General features: G+C 46.8%; 2 protein-coding genes across 4 annotated transcripts in view; both read right to left on the reverse strand.

Moving 5' to 3' along the window:
- Ube2z (ubiquitin-conjugating enzyme E2Z) overlaps positions 1–6,264 on the reverse strand; it is a 17,934-nt gene extending 11,670 nt beyond the window's left edge. The window contains exons 1-3 of the mRNA NM_172300.3: positions 5,852–6,264; positions 3,895–3,967; positions 1,837–2,024 (exon numbers count right to left, since the gene is read on the reverse strand). Of these exons, the coding sequence (NP_758504.3) occupies positions 1,837–2,024; positions 3,895–3,967; positions 5,852–6,174 (584 nt within the window). The 5' untranslated portion in view covers positions 6,175–6,264. The remainder of the gene's footprint in view (positions 1–1,836; positions 2,025–3,894; positions 3,968–5,851) is intronic.
- Positions 6,265–13,692: 7,428 nt separating this feature from the next.
- On the reverse strand, positions 13,693–16,594 carry Atp5g1 (ATP synthase, H+ transporting, mitochondrial F0 complex, subunit C1 (subunit 9)). Of its 3 annotated transcripts, none has more exons than NM_007506.6 (5): positions 16,527–16,594; positions 15,887–15,933; positions 14,862–14,939; positions 14,423–14,601; positions 13,693–14,118 (listed from the first exon to the last, which is right to left on the reverse strand). In NM_007506.6, the coding sequence occupies exons 2-5, from the start codon at positions 15,923–15,925 to the stop codon at positions 14,004–14,006; spliced, it is 411 nt and encodes a 136-aa protein (NP_031532.2). In that variant the 5' UTR covers positions 15,926–15,933; positions 16,527–16,594; the 3' UTR covers positions 13,693–14,003. The 3 variants fall into 3 exon arrangements, with proteins under 3 accessions (NP_031532.2, NP_001154891.1, XP_030101350.1); NM_001161419.1 differs by having other exon boundaries at positions 16,457–16,531; XM_030245490.1 differs by having other exon boundaries at positions 13,883–14,118; positions 16,327–16,535.
- Positions 16,595–18,585: the final 1,991 nt, after the last annotated feature.

The following is an 18,585-nucleotide window of genomic DNA, read 5'->3' on the forward strand; positions in this document are numbered from 1 at the left end:
CAATCCTCCTGCCTCCGCCCTTACACCACTCCTGGCTAAACCACTTTAGGTATTAGAGTGGGGCACTTGAACGTCAATGCCTTCCTTCCTCTATTTATTTAGAGACAGGGTGTCACTTACTAATTAATTAATTAATTAATTAAAGGTAGAGTGTCACTAATGTAACCCTAGCTGTCTTAAAACTTGCTAAGTAGACCAAGCTGTCCTTGAACTTACAGAAATCTGTCCTACCATGCATGACAGGTATTTATTTTAGCTCAATTAATTAACAAGATGGTATGAGAGATGGAAACAGAACACAACCTTAGCCACGACTGGCTTAAGTTAACTAACCACTACCCTTTCACTTGTACACTGAAGGAAGACCCAAGTCTGGATTAGAAACTGCAGCGACTGCTCTCTTCCAGTGCTGTTGCCCACTTTCCATACAGCAATTCCCATCAACAGGGTTAGTTCTCACAACATTTCAGCAGCTAGTCACCCTGACAGTTACTTCCAGCTATGAAGAGAGGGGATTAGGCCAAAAAGCTAATATAGCCAACTAAAACTACATAAGAACCTTCTTACTCCAGGACTCTGACCTGTAAAATTTGTTTCAGGGTGGATCTCTTAATACCGTGCAACAAACTTCTGTGGCTTTCACTCAAATACTATCTTTGTATGAGCTGGTATCCAGGATGGCTTCATAATAGCTTACTGAGGGAAAACCTACTACACACATACTTTCAAGAACAAACTTCATACCAAACCCATGACTTAACTTCCATACTATCAAGGGACACATACACACACCCAACCCCACCAGCAAAGATACTAATGTAGCCTAGTAAGATGAAGGACTTATTATACATAATCTCCTTCAATGGAACTTTCCAGCTGCTATAATCCCAGAAGAGTATACCATATCTCTAGATTTGAGAGTTCTAGGGAAAGAGAAAGAAAGAAAGAGAGAGAGAGAGAGAAAGAGAGAGAGAGAGAGAGAGAGAGAGAGAGAGAGAGAGAGAGACCCCACATTTCTAATGTGCTTCAGTTGCCTTTCTCATACACAATCCTAGAAATGTGCTGGATGCAAGAAACAAACAGCATCACGAGTTACAGCAACTTCCTCACTATTCAACCCAGATTTACTCTCTACCTCAAGGAAACCTGGACTGCAAAAGGATCCAAAGCAGGCTACAAGACATTCTTCATTCTGAATATCTTACAAGTATCTTGATATGGAATGAGTAAGAACTCCACAAAGTAACTTCCCAGTAGGACCTGGAGGGTATACGTGACACCCATTTCATTTCGGGTATTATTTCCAAGCACTTAATTTTTTTTTAATCAACTGTTAAATTCTCATAATCATTATTAGCACCACTGCCTCCAGAGGCGCCCACTAAGAGGCTCCAATCAGACACCCATTGCATGAATACAGCAGACCTGGGGTCTTTCTCAAGCCTCTGGGGAAAATAAGGACCTAATGTTTCCTAAGGGAGTAGTTCTCAAAGGGGCATAGAGCATAACCATCCGTACGGCCTCTAAAAAGCAGACGGCTGCCACACCCCAGAGCTTGAGATACACTTGTAGGATGGGACCTTCAAATCTGCAGATGCTGCTGTGGCAGGCAGCTCAAAGGCTGCACTGAGTAAACCATTTCCTAAGACACTCTTACATGTAATAACGTGATCTTCTTCCTTTCCATCTAGATGACACCAGTCACGTGCCACCCAGAGAACTGAATACTCAATCACACTGTGCGGTGGGTTCAGAAGAGGAACCCTAATTGATGAAGGCTGTCCTAGAGTGATTATTTGCTAATACCAACTTGGCCTCTTACAAGTCTCTTCTTACCCTAGAATACTCAAGCAGACTTTCCCATTGCGGTAGAAGTTGGGGTTAAACCTCACTGTGTTATTGCCCGTTGTCATCAGTTTGACCCGAGGTGGGTGGATGGGATAGTCAGGTGGACACCGAAAGACGAACAGGAAGAAACCCCCTTCATAAGGAGTGTCAAATGGGCCTGTGATCAAAGCATGAATCTGCAAAATAAAACCCCATCTCAAAATTGTGAGGTGATGCCCCACCACAACCCCTCCTAGTTTCCACCTGCTCCCCCCACCAGAAGCAGTCACCAACAGCATGCATTGCCTGGTGTTTATATTCCACATCCTCCCCAGACACAATGAACCACCTGGGCTCACTCATGTACATAGGTCTTCAATATAAGGAAATCCCATCATAGTGGAGTAAGCATCACACGCCATACTCAGAGGTTATATTCAAAAGTTAATGTCCAAGGTAAAAAGTGACCCTTGTCAATATTACCTTAAAACAAGTTTTGTTTTGTTTTTCCCACCAGACCTCCCTGATTGGTGTTAAGGACAACAATTGGAACCTAAATATATCAACTATACAGTGTGAAATTAAGCTTATTCGTTTAGGAAATCAGTACATATTTTGACTGAGATGCTTGGATTTGCCAAGGTTAATCATGCTTATGATGCAAGTCCATTCTCTGTGTGTGAGTGTGTGTGTGTGTGTGTGTGTGAGTGTGTGTGAGTGTGTGTGAGAGAGAGAGATAAGAAGGGGAAAAGGGGAGACCAGCGCCAACAACAATGCAGAGCTGATAATTACATGGATGCAAAGGCTGTCTGCTTGCTTCCTCCAGAGGATCAAAACTACCGTGTCAAAGATACAAATAAATAAATAAAATTTCATGGTCTACTCATGGCCAATAGACCATCCCCCCAAAAGTTTCTCCAACACTGTTATAAAATAAATAAATCAGTATTCCTTAAAACGTAACACTATGTTCAGTTCTCTTCTTCCACAAGCCATAATTATTCCATTATTGAACACAATTTTTCTTCAAGAACAGAAGCAAACCTGAGCTGACTCAATTCTATGTTTTTTTTAAAAGGCTCGTAACTAATGATTTAAGTATGCTCAGAATTTAAATAGCAAGAGGGAAAAAGACCGTGTACTCTCATGCCTCAAATCTATAATCCTACTCTGCCCTGGCAACACAGTAGGTTATATTCTAGTCTGCAAACTCTGGAAATAGTAAAGTCAACTGGCATCAATTTCAAGGCCTCAGAGATGAGCATACCCTAGCATTTGAATGGAGACAGTATGTCACCGGAAAAATATTTCCAACCACATGAAAAGAAATAATAATAATTTAAAAGAAAGTCTATTCAAAATAAAAAAGTCTGTAACAATATATAAGCTGAGTTTTTACTTTAGGAAATCTGAACTCACTGGTTTTTGCTTAAAACCCTAGATTTAGGTTATCTGAACCCCCCCTCCACATCAGTTTATGTCCAAATTCACTCCCAAGAGTAGAACATTTAATGACAGAGAAGCCTAGGTATAAATGCCAGAGGAACACAACTATCATGTATAAGTCTCCTATGTGGAGGACAAGAGAGGACAGGTCTCTGGGGTAAGAGATACTACAAAGACCAAGAATCGGCAGCAAACACTTCAGCCAAGCCGGCCTCCTGCTTCCCTGCCCTGCACCTGACTTGCTACAGTCAAAATCAAGATGCTGAGATGGAACAGAGACAGGGAGTACACTGGGTAGGTGACCACATGTAATACCTAGAGTGGAGCAGCTGAGAGGAAAGAGTGGTCTGTTAATAGCTAAACTGGAACAAGAGGTACAGCTTGTCAATCTGAGGATTTTCTAAGCCTAACAATACCTGTGTGTACCCTAACAACAGACCTATTTAAAATTCTGCACTAACTCTCATCATATATAACCAGCCACTTACTTTCTTGGGGGTTTGATTTCTTCATCGGTAAAATCAGAGAGAAGAGCTGAACTAATATTTTTTAGGTCTTTTCAATTTTATGGGCCCAATTTTTGCATAATTCCCCTGCCCCTTCCCCCATCAAGTTACCTACCTTAGTCATGTCAACAGTGTCGGGCACAACGAACATTCCTGGAGGAGGCTCCTTATAAATGGACATGATATCCCTGTATAACACCAAGAGGAGGTAGGAGGAGTGAGGAAGAGGGAAATCCCTTGAGGGGGACAACTATTATCACCTCAGTGAGCCCAGGGTTTGAGAAAGTGGTGCTTGGTACTGAAAATGTTTGCACTGTCTCCTTGGCTGAGAAATCTCAGCTGAATACTTGTCAGGCAGGCAGAGAGCAAATTATTATCAAAGGGTCATTGTTTCCTGGGGAGGGGGGGGGGACTCAGAGAGGAAAAATAAGCCAACATCCCAATGGTATCAGATGTCACCCTGGAAAAGTCACATCCTATATACTGTCACTTCTTCCCACATGAAAACTCATTTACTTCCCATCTCCCAGATTCCCAGGTACTACAACTGAACACAGAGATTTTCTCAATTGGGAGGGCTTCATTCCATTCACTACAAAACTTACTCCATAAAACATATGGGTTCGCTTTGCTGGTAAGGTAAGGAGACAGCATGAAGCCAGCGGGAGCAAGTCTACCATGACCTGTGTGTCCAGGAAACTAATAGGATAGTTGTTTTGAGGAAAAGGGAATCCTCTGAAATAACCAGAATCTCATCTCTGAAAGATGACATTTAGTAACTAGGATGAATGAAACTTCTGGGTCAGTAATCAACTAGAATGGATCAGTTGAGAACTGGCTCAGAAGAAGTCAATTATGAGGAAGTCTGGGGACACAGAAGGGTAGCCGAACAAAGAAGTTCGTCCAGGCCAAACTCAAAGCTGTATCCAGACTAAGAGAATCAAACAGCTAAGGAGTTAAGTTAGGGGTGGCAATAACTGTGAAGTTGTTCTACGTCCGGCACTGTGCCAGGTACTTTACGTGCATGGTGTAGTTTTTTTTTATTAAAAACTTGGAAAATATGTAGCCGGGCAGACACCTGAGGGGACTTGGAATGTTTGGGATAATAGCCAGATAAGAGGCTAAGATGAAAAGACTAAGTCTGGTCACCAGGAAACAAGTTTCAAAATTAATAGCTCAACAGTCTTATCTTTTGCCATGCAATTGGTACCATACTAAGTGAGCACTTTTGCAAAACATATTTATCTATGAAGTGATACGATCTAAGATCGGTCACCCAAGACACAAGCACAGACAGGCCCTAGGCCTTTTGTTCCTGTATTTGAAGGGAGTACATCTGCTTTACAAAAGTAAACCAGACAACCTTGGGGGTAAATAATAGGAAAAAAGTTCTTGACTAAGATGTTACAATCCAGAGTGATAGTGAGAGATGGTAGGAACGCAGAGTTTCAGGGACAGGTGTGAGGGACAGTTTTGGGGTGATTGGAAAGGGGGTTCAAGAAATGATCTGGAAAGTCAGGGAGGCTCTCTAGACCCGTGGAAAGGGCCATATGGTGGGGAAACGAGGTAAGGAAAGGTAAAAAGGAAGACTGACTCGAGTCTGCAACTGGGCAATGCAGGTAGAGGATGTTCCAAGCGGGGACTCCAGAAGAGATGGAGAACTGATGGGTGGGGCCTGAGGGCAGCCTTTAGGTAAGCTGGTGGGGTAGGTTAGAGGGGAAGTGCGAAGGGCGGGACCGAGCGTTACAGAAGAGCAAAAGGGTCAGGTTTCGGGTGAACGGGAGGGGGTAGGGATAAGGCATCCGGAACGGAGCTGCAGGGCTCACCGGAGGTCGCTAAGGGGCGGGGTAGGCCCGAGGGCAATCGCGGATCTGTTTGGGCTGTAGGGCCGGGCGCTGAGAGGGCGGGAGGGAGGGAAAGGGCGACACTTAAGGCCCCCGTCAGTAGAGAGGCCCGCAGGGTTTGGGCCTGGAAGACGTGAGGCGGGAGAGAGCCCCGATGGGGAAAGGTGGGGGGCGGGGAAGGTCGAGCCCTGGAGCTCCGGGGTGAGGGAGGAAAAACCCCCGGCTCACCGCTTAATCCGAAGTAGACACTGTGGCGCGGTTCGCTCGCCGTCCCAGTCCGAGCTGAGCGTGGGGTCCCAATGGCTAAGCAGCGCGGCCCCGTGGGCAGCGGCCGAGGGCGGGAGTCCTGGCAGCGGAGCCAGGCCGCTCCCCGGTCCCCCGGCCCCGCCCGCCGCCGCCGCCGCCGCCCACACATCCGGCAGAAAAGGCGGCCCGAACCCGCCGCCGCTCCCGCTAACGCCGACCACACCGGCAACACCACTCGACCCTGGGCCCGCCGCCCCGGCGCCAGCCGTCGCCGTCGCCGCCTCCTCAGTCGGACTCTCCGCCATCGCTGCTTCGCTTCCGGGACTGCTCAGCAGCACGTCCGCCGACCAGAGCGGCCGCTGCTCCCGCACCACCGAGAGCCGGGCCAGAGTGTCCCCACCCTCGGCTTCCCCAGCCCGGGTGGCGCTGGCTCCGCCCACCTCCGCCCGGACCAGCGAGAGGCGTGCTGCCAGAGCGTCCACCCACGGTCCTCCAGAGCGGGGGGCGGGGGCTAGCGGACTAGCTGGCGCTCCAGGCCAGCGCAGATTCTGCGCCCCGCTGGAGATGCTGGTAGCCTTCCATGGTTAAAGGTTTTATGTTGGGAGAGTTGATGTCGGAGAAGACAGTTCAAAGAAGATGGAGAGACCCACAGCTTCTCTTTTAAAGGGAGGGACCATCGATGTTCAATCCTAGGGTAGGACTAAGGTCCACCTTCCCTGTAGGGCAATCGAAAGAAGAGCTTGAGTAGTTTAGGGCCCTTCACATCCCTACGGCTCTGTGCTGTATCATGTCTGGTCTTCTCCCCCATCGACTACTATTGTCGCCTGACTGCGGATGGACTAAGAGGAAGAACGGAATCAGAACGTGCGAATAAAAGACCACCTCATTTGAGTTTATTCGATATTTATTTATGAAGGGCATACTAAAGGCCAGGAGCTGTTGCTAGGCATTGCCCTGGAGATAATGACACAGAAGTTGACAGCTTGGTAGAAGTCAAGCATCAGGCTTGATTCCAAGCTCAGTACCTTTTCTACCCGCTAATCCTGGAGTTACGGGTTTGAAATTCTCAATTTCTTAGAACTATATTGAGATTTGTAATACGAAAATTAACTCTGACTAAGGGGAAAAGACCTTAACCTTGTTCTACTGACAGGAATATGAGTCTGTGTGTGTGTTTGCTAACTGTAGGAAAACCAGAGGTACCGCATGACTGAGAATTTACACAACCCTTTCAGCTGGTCTGAGACAACATCCGAAACAAACACATTGATACTCTATAGCAAAGTGTATGAATAGTTTTTGAGACAAGGTTTCCAATATGTAGCTGCTTACCTCAGCCTTCTTAGTGCTGAGATGACCGGCATAAGCCACCACACCCAATGAAATATTCATATTAACTTTAGTACATTTATGAAGATTCATTCTAGAACAAACAGCCAGAGCCTCACTTTGGATCTTGTTTTTTTTTTTTTTTCTTCTTCTTTTCCTCCCGAAGAAGCCTGGCTCCTGTGGTGGCACAGCTCGTAAGCTAAGCACTAGAGAGGTTGAGGAATGATGAGGGAACTATCGTACATAAATAGTTGAGGCCACAAATTGAGTTCAAGGCAATCTGGGCAACAAAGGGACACCCTGTCTCAAAACACAAAAACCAACAAGTGAAGAGCCTGCGTTCTGGACATTTGTGCGTTTTCTCAAATGGTCTGGGGGCGGGGGTCTGGGAATAGTGAATACATTATGTTTTGAAGCTGCCATTAATTGAGTGCTTAAGGCTACACATTGTTTATCTGCTTTATTTTACTTGTTCCTCTCACCAGCTCTGTGATAGAAGGACTGTTATTAGCCTTTTGTGACAGAATGACAACAGACAGACAGAAGGTCAGTCACACACATAGGATCACACTGAGAGCAGGGGGCAAAGCTGCATCTGGTTCCAGATGTTGTCCTTTTTGCTACACACACACATGCATGTACCTAGGGCTCTAGCTTGTGTATTATTTGTGAATTCAGCTTAGTAGAGTTCATCTTAGGACTGTAACATGAAATAAAACTCATTAGTATACTATTTTATAGAGGTTCCATGTTTTGTTGATGTATCTTTGTTTAGGTTTGATTTTTTATAAAATGAAATAACACTTTATTAAAAATTATTTTGCACCGGGCGTGGTGGCGTACGCCTTTAATTCTAGCACTCGGGAGGCAGAGGCAGGCAGATTTCTGAGTTCGAGGCCAGCCTGGTCTACAAAGTGAGTTCCAGGACAGCCAGGGCTACACAGAGAAACCCTGTCTCAAAAAACCACCACCACCAACAACAAAATTATTTTGCTGGGCAGTGATGACACATATGGCTTTAATTCCAGCAATCAGGAGGCAGAGGCTGGCAGTTCTCTGAGTTTGAGCTCCAGCCTGTTCTACAGAGCTAGTTCCAAGACAGCCAAGGCCACAGGGGGAAGATAGCTCTGGCTTTCCTGAAACTCACTCTGTAGACCAGCCTGGCCTTGAACTCACAGATCTGCCTGCCTCTGCTTCCTGACTGCTGGGAGTAAAGGTGTGCACTAGAACACAGGGCTGCACCCATACTTTTAAAAGTGACAACACTGTCCTTGTTTGTTTGTTTGAGACAGGGTTTCTCTGTGTAGCCTTGGCTGTCCTGGAACTCACTCTGTAGACCAGGCTGGCCATGAACTCAGAAATCTGCCTGCCTCTGCCTCCCAAGTGCTGGGATTAAAGGCGTGCGCTACCCCGCCTGGCCTAGCTGAAGAAATCTTAATTACTTAACCTCTCCAAATCTCTGCTCCTCGTAGTAAGAGTGGGACAAGTGAAGATACTAAAAGCAGAAAATATGATCGTGAATGAGCACAATGACTGCCCAGGGCCAATAATAATTATTAACTCTTATTATTCTTACACATCCTTTAAAGCTGGTTAGACTTCTACTTTCTCTGCCAAGCCATAACATCTCCAGGCATATTATTATTATTATGTATTAGTTTAATTACTCCCTCTTCAGGTTCTTATGGTTGGTTATTCATGCCTTTATTACAACTCTTGCGAGTTTTATTTCAGTGGTTTGGTTACTCCAGTCTGACCACTGCCTAGGGCCTCCTCTAGAGCAGGAAGACTGCACACCTAGCTCTAGGGCCTAATGTTCAATAGATACTGCACAAAGGTCAGGAGGATGGAAAGGAGGCCCAGCATGGTAGCCACTGGCCCGCCCCCTGGTCACAGTCCTTTAGCATTTCACCTCTTCTCCTTCTCTTCCTTAGGGATGAGTGTTTTCAAAGTGATGAGCCAAACTTGCACAAAGAACCGGCAAATCAAGGGGTGGTGAACTGCCGGAGATGGCAGGTGCTTAAAGGGCCAGCTCCCCAGGCGCCATGGGAGCATTGACAGAGTAGAGGCCAGGATGACATAAGGACCCAGAGAATGGGGGACACAAAATAAGCTGGCCAACTTCCTCCAGTGTCCATTGACGTTCTCAAGGCAACATCTGGCTACTTTCCATAGGGAACTTGGCCAGAGGGCAAGAGCATGCTCTCTGGAACTAATTCTATGCCCTCTGGGAATGGCTGACAGTTGAGCCAGTTTCCCAGAGGAACACAGCTCCACATCTCCTTCCTCCCCAGCTTCATGTTTCTGCGCTGGGCCAACACAACCTGGTAAGACTCTGTAAACGTCATTCGCAGATGGTAGGGGGTGACCAGCGTTCAGATGGCCTTTCTCAGGAGATGGCATCCCAGTGGTATGGCCCATCACTGTCTGGGGTATCCTTTCCCCTCCAGCACTCCAGCTTGTGTCTTGGTGCTATGCCAGGAATACATGAATATTTTCCTAATAGATCATAAATCCTGAACTAAGAAAAAAAATCAGAAATTGGACCAGATATTTTAAAGCTTTTTTAAAAAATTTATTTATTATATGAAATTACACTGTAGCTGTCTTCAGACACTCCAGAAGAGGGAGTCAGATTTCATTATGGATGGTTGTGAGCCACCATGTGGTTGCTGGGATTTGAACTCGGGACCTTCAGAAGAGCAGTCGGCGCTCTTAACCACTGAGCCAACTCGCCAGCCCTTAAAGCTTTTAATAATTGAAAATACCTCTCTCTACACACACACATATATATTACATACATGTGCACACATACACAAATATATTCAGTTTTGTTGACAGTGTTTGAAGCCTGGCTGGCTTGGACCTTTAGCAAAAGCTGGCCTTGAATTTCTTCTTTTTCTTTTTAAAGATTTATTTAATTATTTGTACATGAGCACACTATTGCTGTTTTCAGACACAACAGAAGAGGCATCGGATCCCCATTTACAGATGGTTGTGAGCCACCATGTGGTTGCTGGGAATTGAACTCAGGACCTCTGGAAGAGCAGTCAGTGCTCTTAACCACTGAGCCATCTCTCCAGCCCAGGCCTTGAATTTCTTGACAACTTTGCCTGCATACTCCAAGTGCTGGGATTACTAGCATAAACAAGCTCGATCATGTACAATAGCTGCTTAATAGTGTAGTAAAAAATATTTAATTTATGAGCTGGGAGATGGTTCCAGTGGGATAAAGGGCTTGCTGCCCACACATGAGGGTCTGAGTTTGGATATCCAGTAAAAGCTAGGTGTGAGAGGCTGGAATAGTGGCTCAGAATTTAGAGGACTCATGGTTGGTTCCTAGCACCCATACTGGATAGCTCACAACTGCTTGAAACTCCAACACCAGAGGATGTAACACTTCTGACCTCACACACACACACAATACAAAATAGAAGTATTTGGGCTCCAGATTCAGTGAGACTCTGTGAAAAAAATAATGTGACTGGGGACAGGGATTTGATTCACTTGGTTGAATGGCTGCCCTGGTCCCCAGCAGCATGTGAAACTGGGCACACAAATGTTACCTCATTTACATATACTACCTGTAATATTTCATTTTGTTACAATCATCAAGAATCAGTCTCATCCCCACTGTAGGGATGAAGAAGTCCCTACTCGGGAGACAGTGACATCTTAGCTAGGATAGGGCTATTTGTATTTGTTTGCTTCTTAAGCCCATGCATCCCTGATCTCCCTGGCCCCCCTAGCTAGGAATAGAACCCAGGGTTTCAAACATGTTAGGCGCTACCACTGAGCCACACTGCCAACCTCATGATCAGCTCCTGACTGTGGTTCCTATGCCCTTCTCAGAGCATAGTTTATTCTCATACCCACCCCTCAGATCAAAACATCTTTGTACTAAGCCATATGGCCTCATCCATGCACCAGAGCTAATATGTCACAGACGTTGAAGAGCCTTAGTGGTTATGGTACTAACTAGCCTATAGCAGACAAGAAAGCATTCTCCCTCCAAGAGTCCACTTGTTAAAGAGTCCTAGCCCTGCTGATCTGTTAAGTTCAGCCAATTCCAGGGTTCTTTGAAGGCTGCGATGGGATAGAAGGAGTCTCTCAGGTTCCTGGCCTTCCACAGGAAGGAAAAAGCAACTACTTTCCCTGGGGAGTGTTCCTTGATTACCTCCAGAGCAAGTGACCTGTCAAAGGTGCCAGCGTCATATCCCCAAGGGTTATGGTGTTCCGCTTGTGTAACAGCATTACCAGTTAATCTATTGCTCCCTTGGTGACACTTTGCCAGGTCACCTTCAGTCCTCTTGCTTTAGCCTGAAACTGCCAGGCTGTCTCAGGATTTACCACCACTGGTCCGTAACTCTGAGGGAGTTACGTTAGGTAAAACGACTAAGAGGGCGTCTGTCTCTGGTTGATATCTAGAGGCTATGTTAGGAATGACTACTGCTCCCTGAACAGAAACAGCCCTCAAGACAACTACTGAAACTGCCGTGTAGGGATAATCTCTTATGTGCTGTGTGGAAGCATCACCTGTCAATAAAGAGTTGATGGCCTATTAGCAAAAGGTGGGAAGTAATAGGTAGAAGATCCAGGAGAAAGGAATTCTGGGAGTTAGGCTGAGGAAGATGGACATGTGAAACTGAGGAAAAGAAACCAGTTATGTAGATGAACTCAGGTTCAAATAAACTGGATAGGTTAAGAGTTAGTTGGGGGAAGCAGCCTAGCTTATGGCCTAGGCATTTTTTAATAAATGTAAGCATCAGAGGGGTTATTTGGAAACTGGGGTGTTAGGGTTATACTACCAGGCCCCATATACAACAAAGCCGAGAAATGCAGAGTCAATGTCAAGTGGACCTGGGTTGGAAATAGAGGCTTGCTGCAGGTCATTCAACATAGTCTTGATGAGTCAGCACAGTGATAAGGAGAGGTTCTAGAATTTGAATGGTAGCTTTCCTAACCAGCTATACAACCTCAGCAGGATGCCCCACCCTCAAAGTTCTCTCCTCTTGGTTTCTTCCTTTTAAAAAAAAAATTTAGGATTTATTATTTATTTTATTTACATGAGTACACTGTAGCTACCTTCAGCCACAACAGAAGAGGGCATCAGATCCCATTACAGATGGTTGTGAGCCACCATGTGGTTTCTGGGAATTGAACTCAGGACCTCTGAAGAGCAGCAGTCAGTGCTCGTAATCACTGAGCTATCTCTCTGGACCACCTCTTGGTTTCTTATAAAAAAATTAAAAAATGACTTGTTCCAGACACGAAAGCTGGCTTAATGATTAAGAGCTCATACTGGGGCTGCAGAGATGGCTCAGTGTTAAGAGCACAGGCTGCTTTTCTAGAGGACCTGGGTTTACTTCCCAGTCCCCCCACATGGCCCTCAGAACTGTCACTCCAGTTCCAGGAGATATGACACCCTCAGAGACATATATGCAGGGAAAATACCAATGTACATGAAATAGAAATTTAAATAATTCTCAAAAAAAGAAAAAGAGCGCAAAGTGTTCTTACAGATGTGGGTTCTGCTTACAGATGTCGGTAACACATCTCCCTGTCACTCCAATTCCAGATCTGATGGCCTTCTGGCCTGAGTGCCTGCACGGACATACAATCCCTCCTGCCAGTTTGCATACACAAACATGGATGCATGTATGTTTTTTATGTGTGTGGAGGGGGGAGTGGCAGTAGACTAGTCATTATCTTCCCTGGGCTATCAGTGTCATTTTAGCCAAATGAGGGCGAAGGGAGGTCTTGGCACAGGCCACAGAAAAAGAAGCTTCACACCGCCAAGGAATTTATTAGTCCACACCCTCAAAAAGCATTTTCAGGCTCAAGCAAAGATTACAGATTGTTGCCGGGCAGTGGTGGTGCACGCCTTTAATCCCAGCACTTGGGAGGCAGAGGCAGGAGGATTTCTAAGTTCGAGGTCAGCCTAGTCTACAGAGTGAGTTCCAGGACAGCCAGGGCTATACAGAGAAACCCTGTCTCAAACAAACAAAACCAAAAAGCCTTTACACCACAGAGCCATCTTGACTGCTTGACACCTCTATCTTTAATCTGCTTCTCCATAGTACTTTAAATTGTGGGGCATGAATAAAAACAGGACTGAGGGCGAGTGGGAGCAATGGCTGTGTGACACCTTTAAACTCACGCTGACTCCCCTTCCCCGCTCAGGGTTTTGCACAAACTCTCCTAAGCACAGGTCTCTCCCGTGTAAAGCAGGCTTAATTTAAGCTAATGCTTAGCAGGACTGCGGTTCACCACTCAGCACAGCGCTTGTTCTGCACAGCGCTTGTTCTAAGTTAAGCTCCTCAACAATGTTACCTGCTACAAACAATAGGGGGCGCATGCCTTTAACCCCAGCTTCACAGCTAATCTGGTCTATAGTAAGTCCCAGGCCAGCCAGAGCCACACAGCATGGCCCTAAGGACTCAACAAAATAAAACGCTCCCCGCCCCCGCCCCGCCCCCGCCCCCAACGAAATGGCACCTGTCAGTATGCTAAACTTGAAAGTGACAAAGCACCAACATCATTACCCAGGCTATTTCATATCCTCCTGGGAGACGGTGGGACCCTTCCACACTCTGCCTTATCACCAAGGCTGACCCAAGTGTCACTTCTCACCATTCCAAAGACGCCGCCTACCCCCGGGGTAGAAAGACAGGCACAGGCACATGGTTTAGAGAAACGTTGTTGTTGTTGTTGTTGTTGTTTAATGGTAAAGCTCAGTAGACTCCAGCACCAGGACTGGCATGGAGTCAAAGCAGCAGGGACGGCTGGGTGACCCCAGGGAGCCTCACATGGCGAAGAGGATGAGGAAGGCGACCATCAAACAGAAGAGTCCCATGGCCTCAGACAGGGCAAACCCCAGAATGGCATAGGAGAAGAGCTGCTGCTTGAGAGATGGGTTCCTGCCAGAGACAGAAAAGGGTGAGGGTCCAGGTCAGGGGAGGGGAGTGTGCTACTATTTCAAAAGGGGCTAGCCTACATCTACCCTGGGAACTTGGGCAGGAAAGGGGCTAGCCTACAGCTACCCTGGGAACTTGGGCAGGAAAGGAGACTAGCAACTCGGCAAGTTCACATGTGGCATGCTTCAATTCTGACTTAGGTCACTGGAGAGACAGGAGGTTAAAGAACATCAACTTGGAGACTCCCACTTGCTAAGACTCTGCCCCAAGTGGAGTGGAGCAACAACACAGGCAGCCCCGAACTTACCTGGCATAGCCAATAATCAAGCTACCAAACACTGTGCCAATGCCAGCTCCTGATCCAGCCACACCAACTGTGGCGGCCCCAGCACCAATGAACTTGGCTGCTGTGTCGATGTCCCGGGAAATGACACTGGTCTGGAATTCCCGTCGGGCCACCTGGAGAGGGGAGCTGCTGCAGGAAGGCTGGAAGGAAGGGAGGGAGGCAGTCAGGGGGAGTGAGGAGCCGCCATGCTCACCCCATCCACCTGAGCTAAGAAGCAGCTGGCACCCAGCCTCAAAGGGCAGAGTGCTCTGTGTGCAGGGACAATGTCAGCACACAGGGCTAGTCACATCTCTGACTGTCATTTGAGACTTGGAATTGCAAGGGTGTCGTAGATCCTTTAATTCTCCTAAAAGCACCTCAGCTGACTGGAGGGATATCCTGAGGGGCCTGACTTCCTTACCTGCTTAGATGGGGCCTCTGGTCTGCTCAGGAGGGAGGCAGACACAGGCCTGATTAGACCCCTGGTACAGGAGCGAATCTGTAAAGTCAGAAAGATATATTGCTCCAAATCAGACAAAAACAAACCAAAACCCCAAACCCAACCTAAGTGACAGGAGTTTGTCACAATCAGTCCAATCAATTTCAAGGTCAATTAACTTATTTTCTCAGGTCCGTCTACATCGGAGACAGCTATGCTGATAGTCTGTGGGAGCCCAGGGTGGCAGCAATCACCATTTGATATAATGCACTAGGCTGGGGAGCACTCACAAGACCCGGGGGTCAATCCTCAGAACCAAACCCAAACCAAACCGGATACCAAAGTCCATTTCCAAGGGCACAGACCTAATCAGTTTCCCAGAATAGAGTAAGACCCAAACATCCAGTCAGTTGTTGAGGTAACAAAAGGCAATCAAGGGGAGAGATTTACTAAGATGCATTCACAGCAACATATATCCTTCAGGCAGCGGGCCAGGAAGCCTGGTTTGACTCCCAGAACAGCCATCTTAGGAAAGCTCCCAGTGACACGGATTGCTTGACACATTATTCAGTACAATGACTCTCAGGCTTGGCAGAACATTGGCATCACCTGGGGCATTCTACCAAAATTGCTTAGGGGTTCCACCTTCATTCTCAGTCTGATGCAATTGGTCTGAGGAGCAGTCTGGGCAGTAGAAGCATTAGGCTTTCCAGATGAACTGAACACGCAGCCGAGGTTGAGAAAAACTGTTTTCCGGCTGTCTGGCTACAGCCAACCCAGGACTGTAATAAAAGGTCAGCTCTAGCTTATCTGAGGACGCTCAGAAAGCCACGACGGCTTGGTTTACAGGCCTGAATAAACATAGGTTACCTGCAACAGCTCCTATACCCTCCGCCAATAGCCATCATCATCATCACGGAACGCCAGCCCCTCTTAGTCCATTCATTAAACATGATTGCTCCCATACCATACCCGGCACTATAGGGAAACCCGGAGCTTCCGCTTACCAGAGCTGGAGAAATGAGCAGTGCCTTGGTGGTCTGCATTTTTCAATCTGCAAGAAGGGGGAGAAAAGAAAAAAAAAAAAAACCGTAATTCCTATGAAAGCCCGGGTGTCTGCTTATACTGGCAACCTCCTGTTGTCCCCATCCACCTCCAATCGTTCCCCCCAACCCTCTTCCTATACCCCAGCTAAGGAGGGCATTAGAGGTCAGAAGGACAGAGCAGATTCCGGGGTCAACCACTCTCTGCGCAGCGGGTCTGCAGAAGGACAGCAACCGAGATCGGAAATAAAAGGAGGTGGCTCAGGCCCCAAGAGGGAAATGTTGCGAAAAGGAATGGTCTCCCGGGAAGACCGGAGGCAGAAACTGGCAGACGTCGTGCAGGATCCTGCCCAAGTTACACTGCTGTCCCCTACTCTCCCCAGCGGCCGTTTATCGCTCATTACCGTTGGTAATTAACATTAATTGATAAGGCTTAAAGACTCTAGTCCTCCTTCCCTATCCCTGGAGGCAAATGGTGCTCCACGTGGCACAACCCACGGCCTTGCGGACCCCTGTCTCCCAGCCCCAAGTCACCTGCACTCCCACTCCCCTGCAGCCCCTGCTCGGCCCACAGCACACTCCCTGCTCAAGGTGACTGACTCACCTCCCAGCTTTAGCCCTTGGTCTGAGCGCTCAGCTCCCCCACCCACGTGTTCGGAGTCCCTTCACTCCCATTGGTCGTTATCTCTCCACGTTCCAATTGGCTGGCGTCATCAACTCCATCCTTCTTATTGGTCTTCTTCAGCTTCTTCCTCTCTCTCCACAGGAGCTTCGTGGCAATTCCCGCCTCCTTGCGGATAAAGGCGGGTTCTTTTTCCGAGTTCGGGGTTACGATTGGTCGAATCCCGAAATGCTTGACCATAGAGTCGACGAGACTCAGAGGTTCTACAACCTTCAACACAAAATGGCGACCAAGGTGCAAGCGGAAGAAAAAAGCGTGGGAGTGACAACCGGCCGCTTGACGCAAGCTGACACGTGATAAGGGCTCCAGGCCTTCATTCGGCCGCTTGGACCTTGGGGCGCATTGCATGTTGGGCCTTGTAGTCCTGTCCAAGGACTCAAGGACCACCGACATCCCGCGAGATGTTGCTTCCTGGCAAGGAGAGCCGACGCCTTTACAGTACCTTCCACCATCGTGATTTGTAAAAACCCCCATTTTCGTCCAAGTATTAAGGCAGGCTGGAAAACTTCTAAGTAGTGAGCGTGCTCTTGTGGGTCTGTCAGTAGTCAGTCAACATGGACTCACAAGTTGAATGGTGGAAAAAAAAAACTCAACAAAATACAATTAAAACCAGGCTTGCTATTTCGTACCCGAAATTTTAGCACTTGGCAGGTGCTTAGGAGACAGGAAAGTCAGGAGTTCAAGGCCAGACTAAGCTTCTTGAGTTTAGGTAAAAAAAACAAGGTAGGGCTAGACAATTGTATTGGGAGTGGGGAGAACTCTAAAACGAAAATAATAATTGGTAGGATGAAGCGTGCAAAGAATTCAGGTGGTGCATGCTTGTAATTTCAGACATCGGAAGGCTAAGGCAGGAAGACGGAGCACTTGCTCCAGGCCAGTCTGGAGTAAGTAGCAAAACCTGGCTTAAAACGACAAAACAATGCCGGCCAGTGGTGGCGCACACCTTTAATCCCAGCACTTGGGAGGCAGATGCAGGCAGATTTCTGAGTTCGAGACCAGCCTGGTCTACAAAGTGAGTTCCAGGACAGCCAGGGCTATATAGAGGAAACCCTGTCTCAAAAAACCAGCAACAACAAAGAAACAAACAAAACCACATGTGTATGCACACAAGCACAAAGGGTAGGGACAGAAAAACAGGACTGCAGTAACCATTCACTAGTGAATTAGAAAACCTTCCTGGAAAGCAGTTTGGCAATACTTTTTATTTGAAATGCTATGAATGAGCCATCCTCTTTGACCCAGTAATTCTTGAGTAACTGAGGACCTTTAAATGCTCCACCCTCCTTGAGTCAGTATTAACACTTCTAGGAACCTGCACTAAATAAATAATGTCCTGCAAAGGTTCTGATAAAAACAGAATGAATGCCGGGCAGTGGTGGCACACGCCTGTAGTCCCAGCACTTGGGAGGCAGAGGTAGGTGGATTTCTGAGTTCAAGGCCAGGCTGGTCTACAAAGTGAATTCCAGGACAGCCAGGGGCTACACAGAGAAACCCTGTCTCAAAAAACAAAACACAAACAAACAAAAAGAATGAACATTAAAGACCTGTGTCGTTGCTTCTGCTTTTTTGAGACAGGGTCCCTCTTTGAAGCCCTGACTGTCCTGGAACTCAAAGAGATCTCCCAGTCTCCCAATTGTTAGGGTTAAAGGTGTTTGCCACCATGCTCTGTGCAGAGCTTACTAAATGAGAAAACTAAATGTCACTCTGATAGTAAATGCTTAAATAAACAATATATATTTATATATAAACATAAATATTTATATGTAAACATAAATTTAGGGCTGGTGAGATGGCTCAGCGGTTAAGAGCGCCGACTGCTCTTTCAAAGGTCCTGAGTTCAAATCCCAGCAAGCACATGGTGGCTCACAACCATCCATAACAAAAATTTGATGCCCTCTTCTGGAGTGTCTGAAGACAGCTACAGTGTACACACATATAATAAACAAACAAACAAACAAATAAATAAATAAATCTTTTTTAA

The sequence above is a fragment of the Mus musculus genome, chromosome 11, assembly GCF_000001635.26.
Source record: "Mus musculus strain C57BL/6J chromosome 11, GRCm38.p6 C57BL/6J".
Classification (NCBI taxonomy): Eukaryota; Metazoa; Chordata; class Mammalia; order Rodentia; family Muridae; genus Mus; species Mus musculus.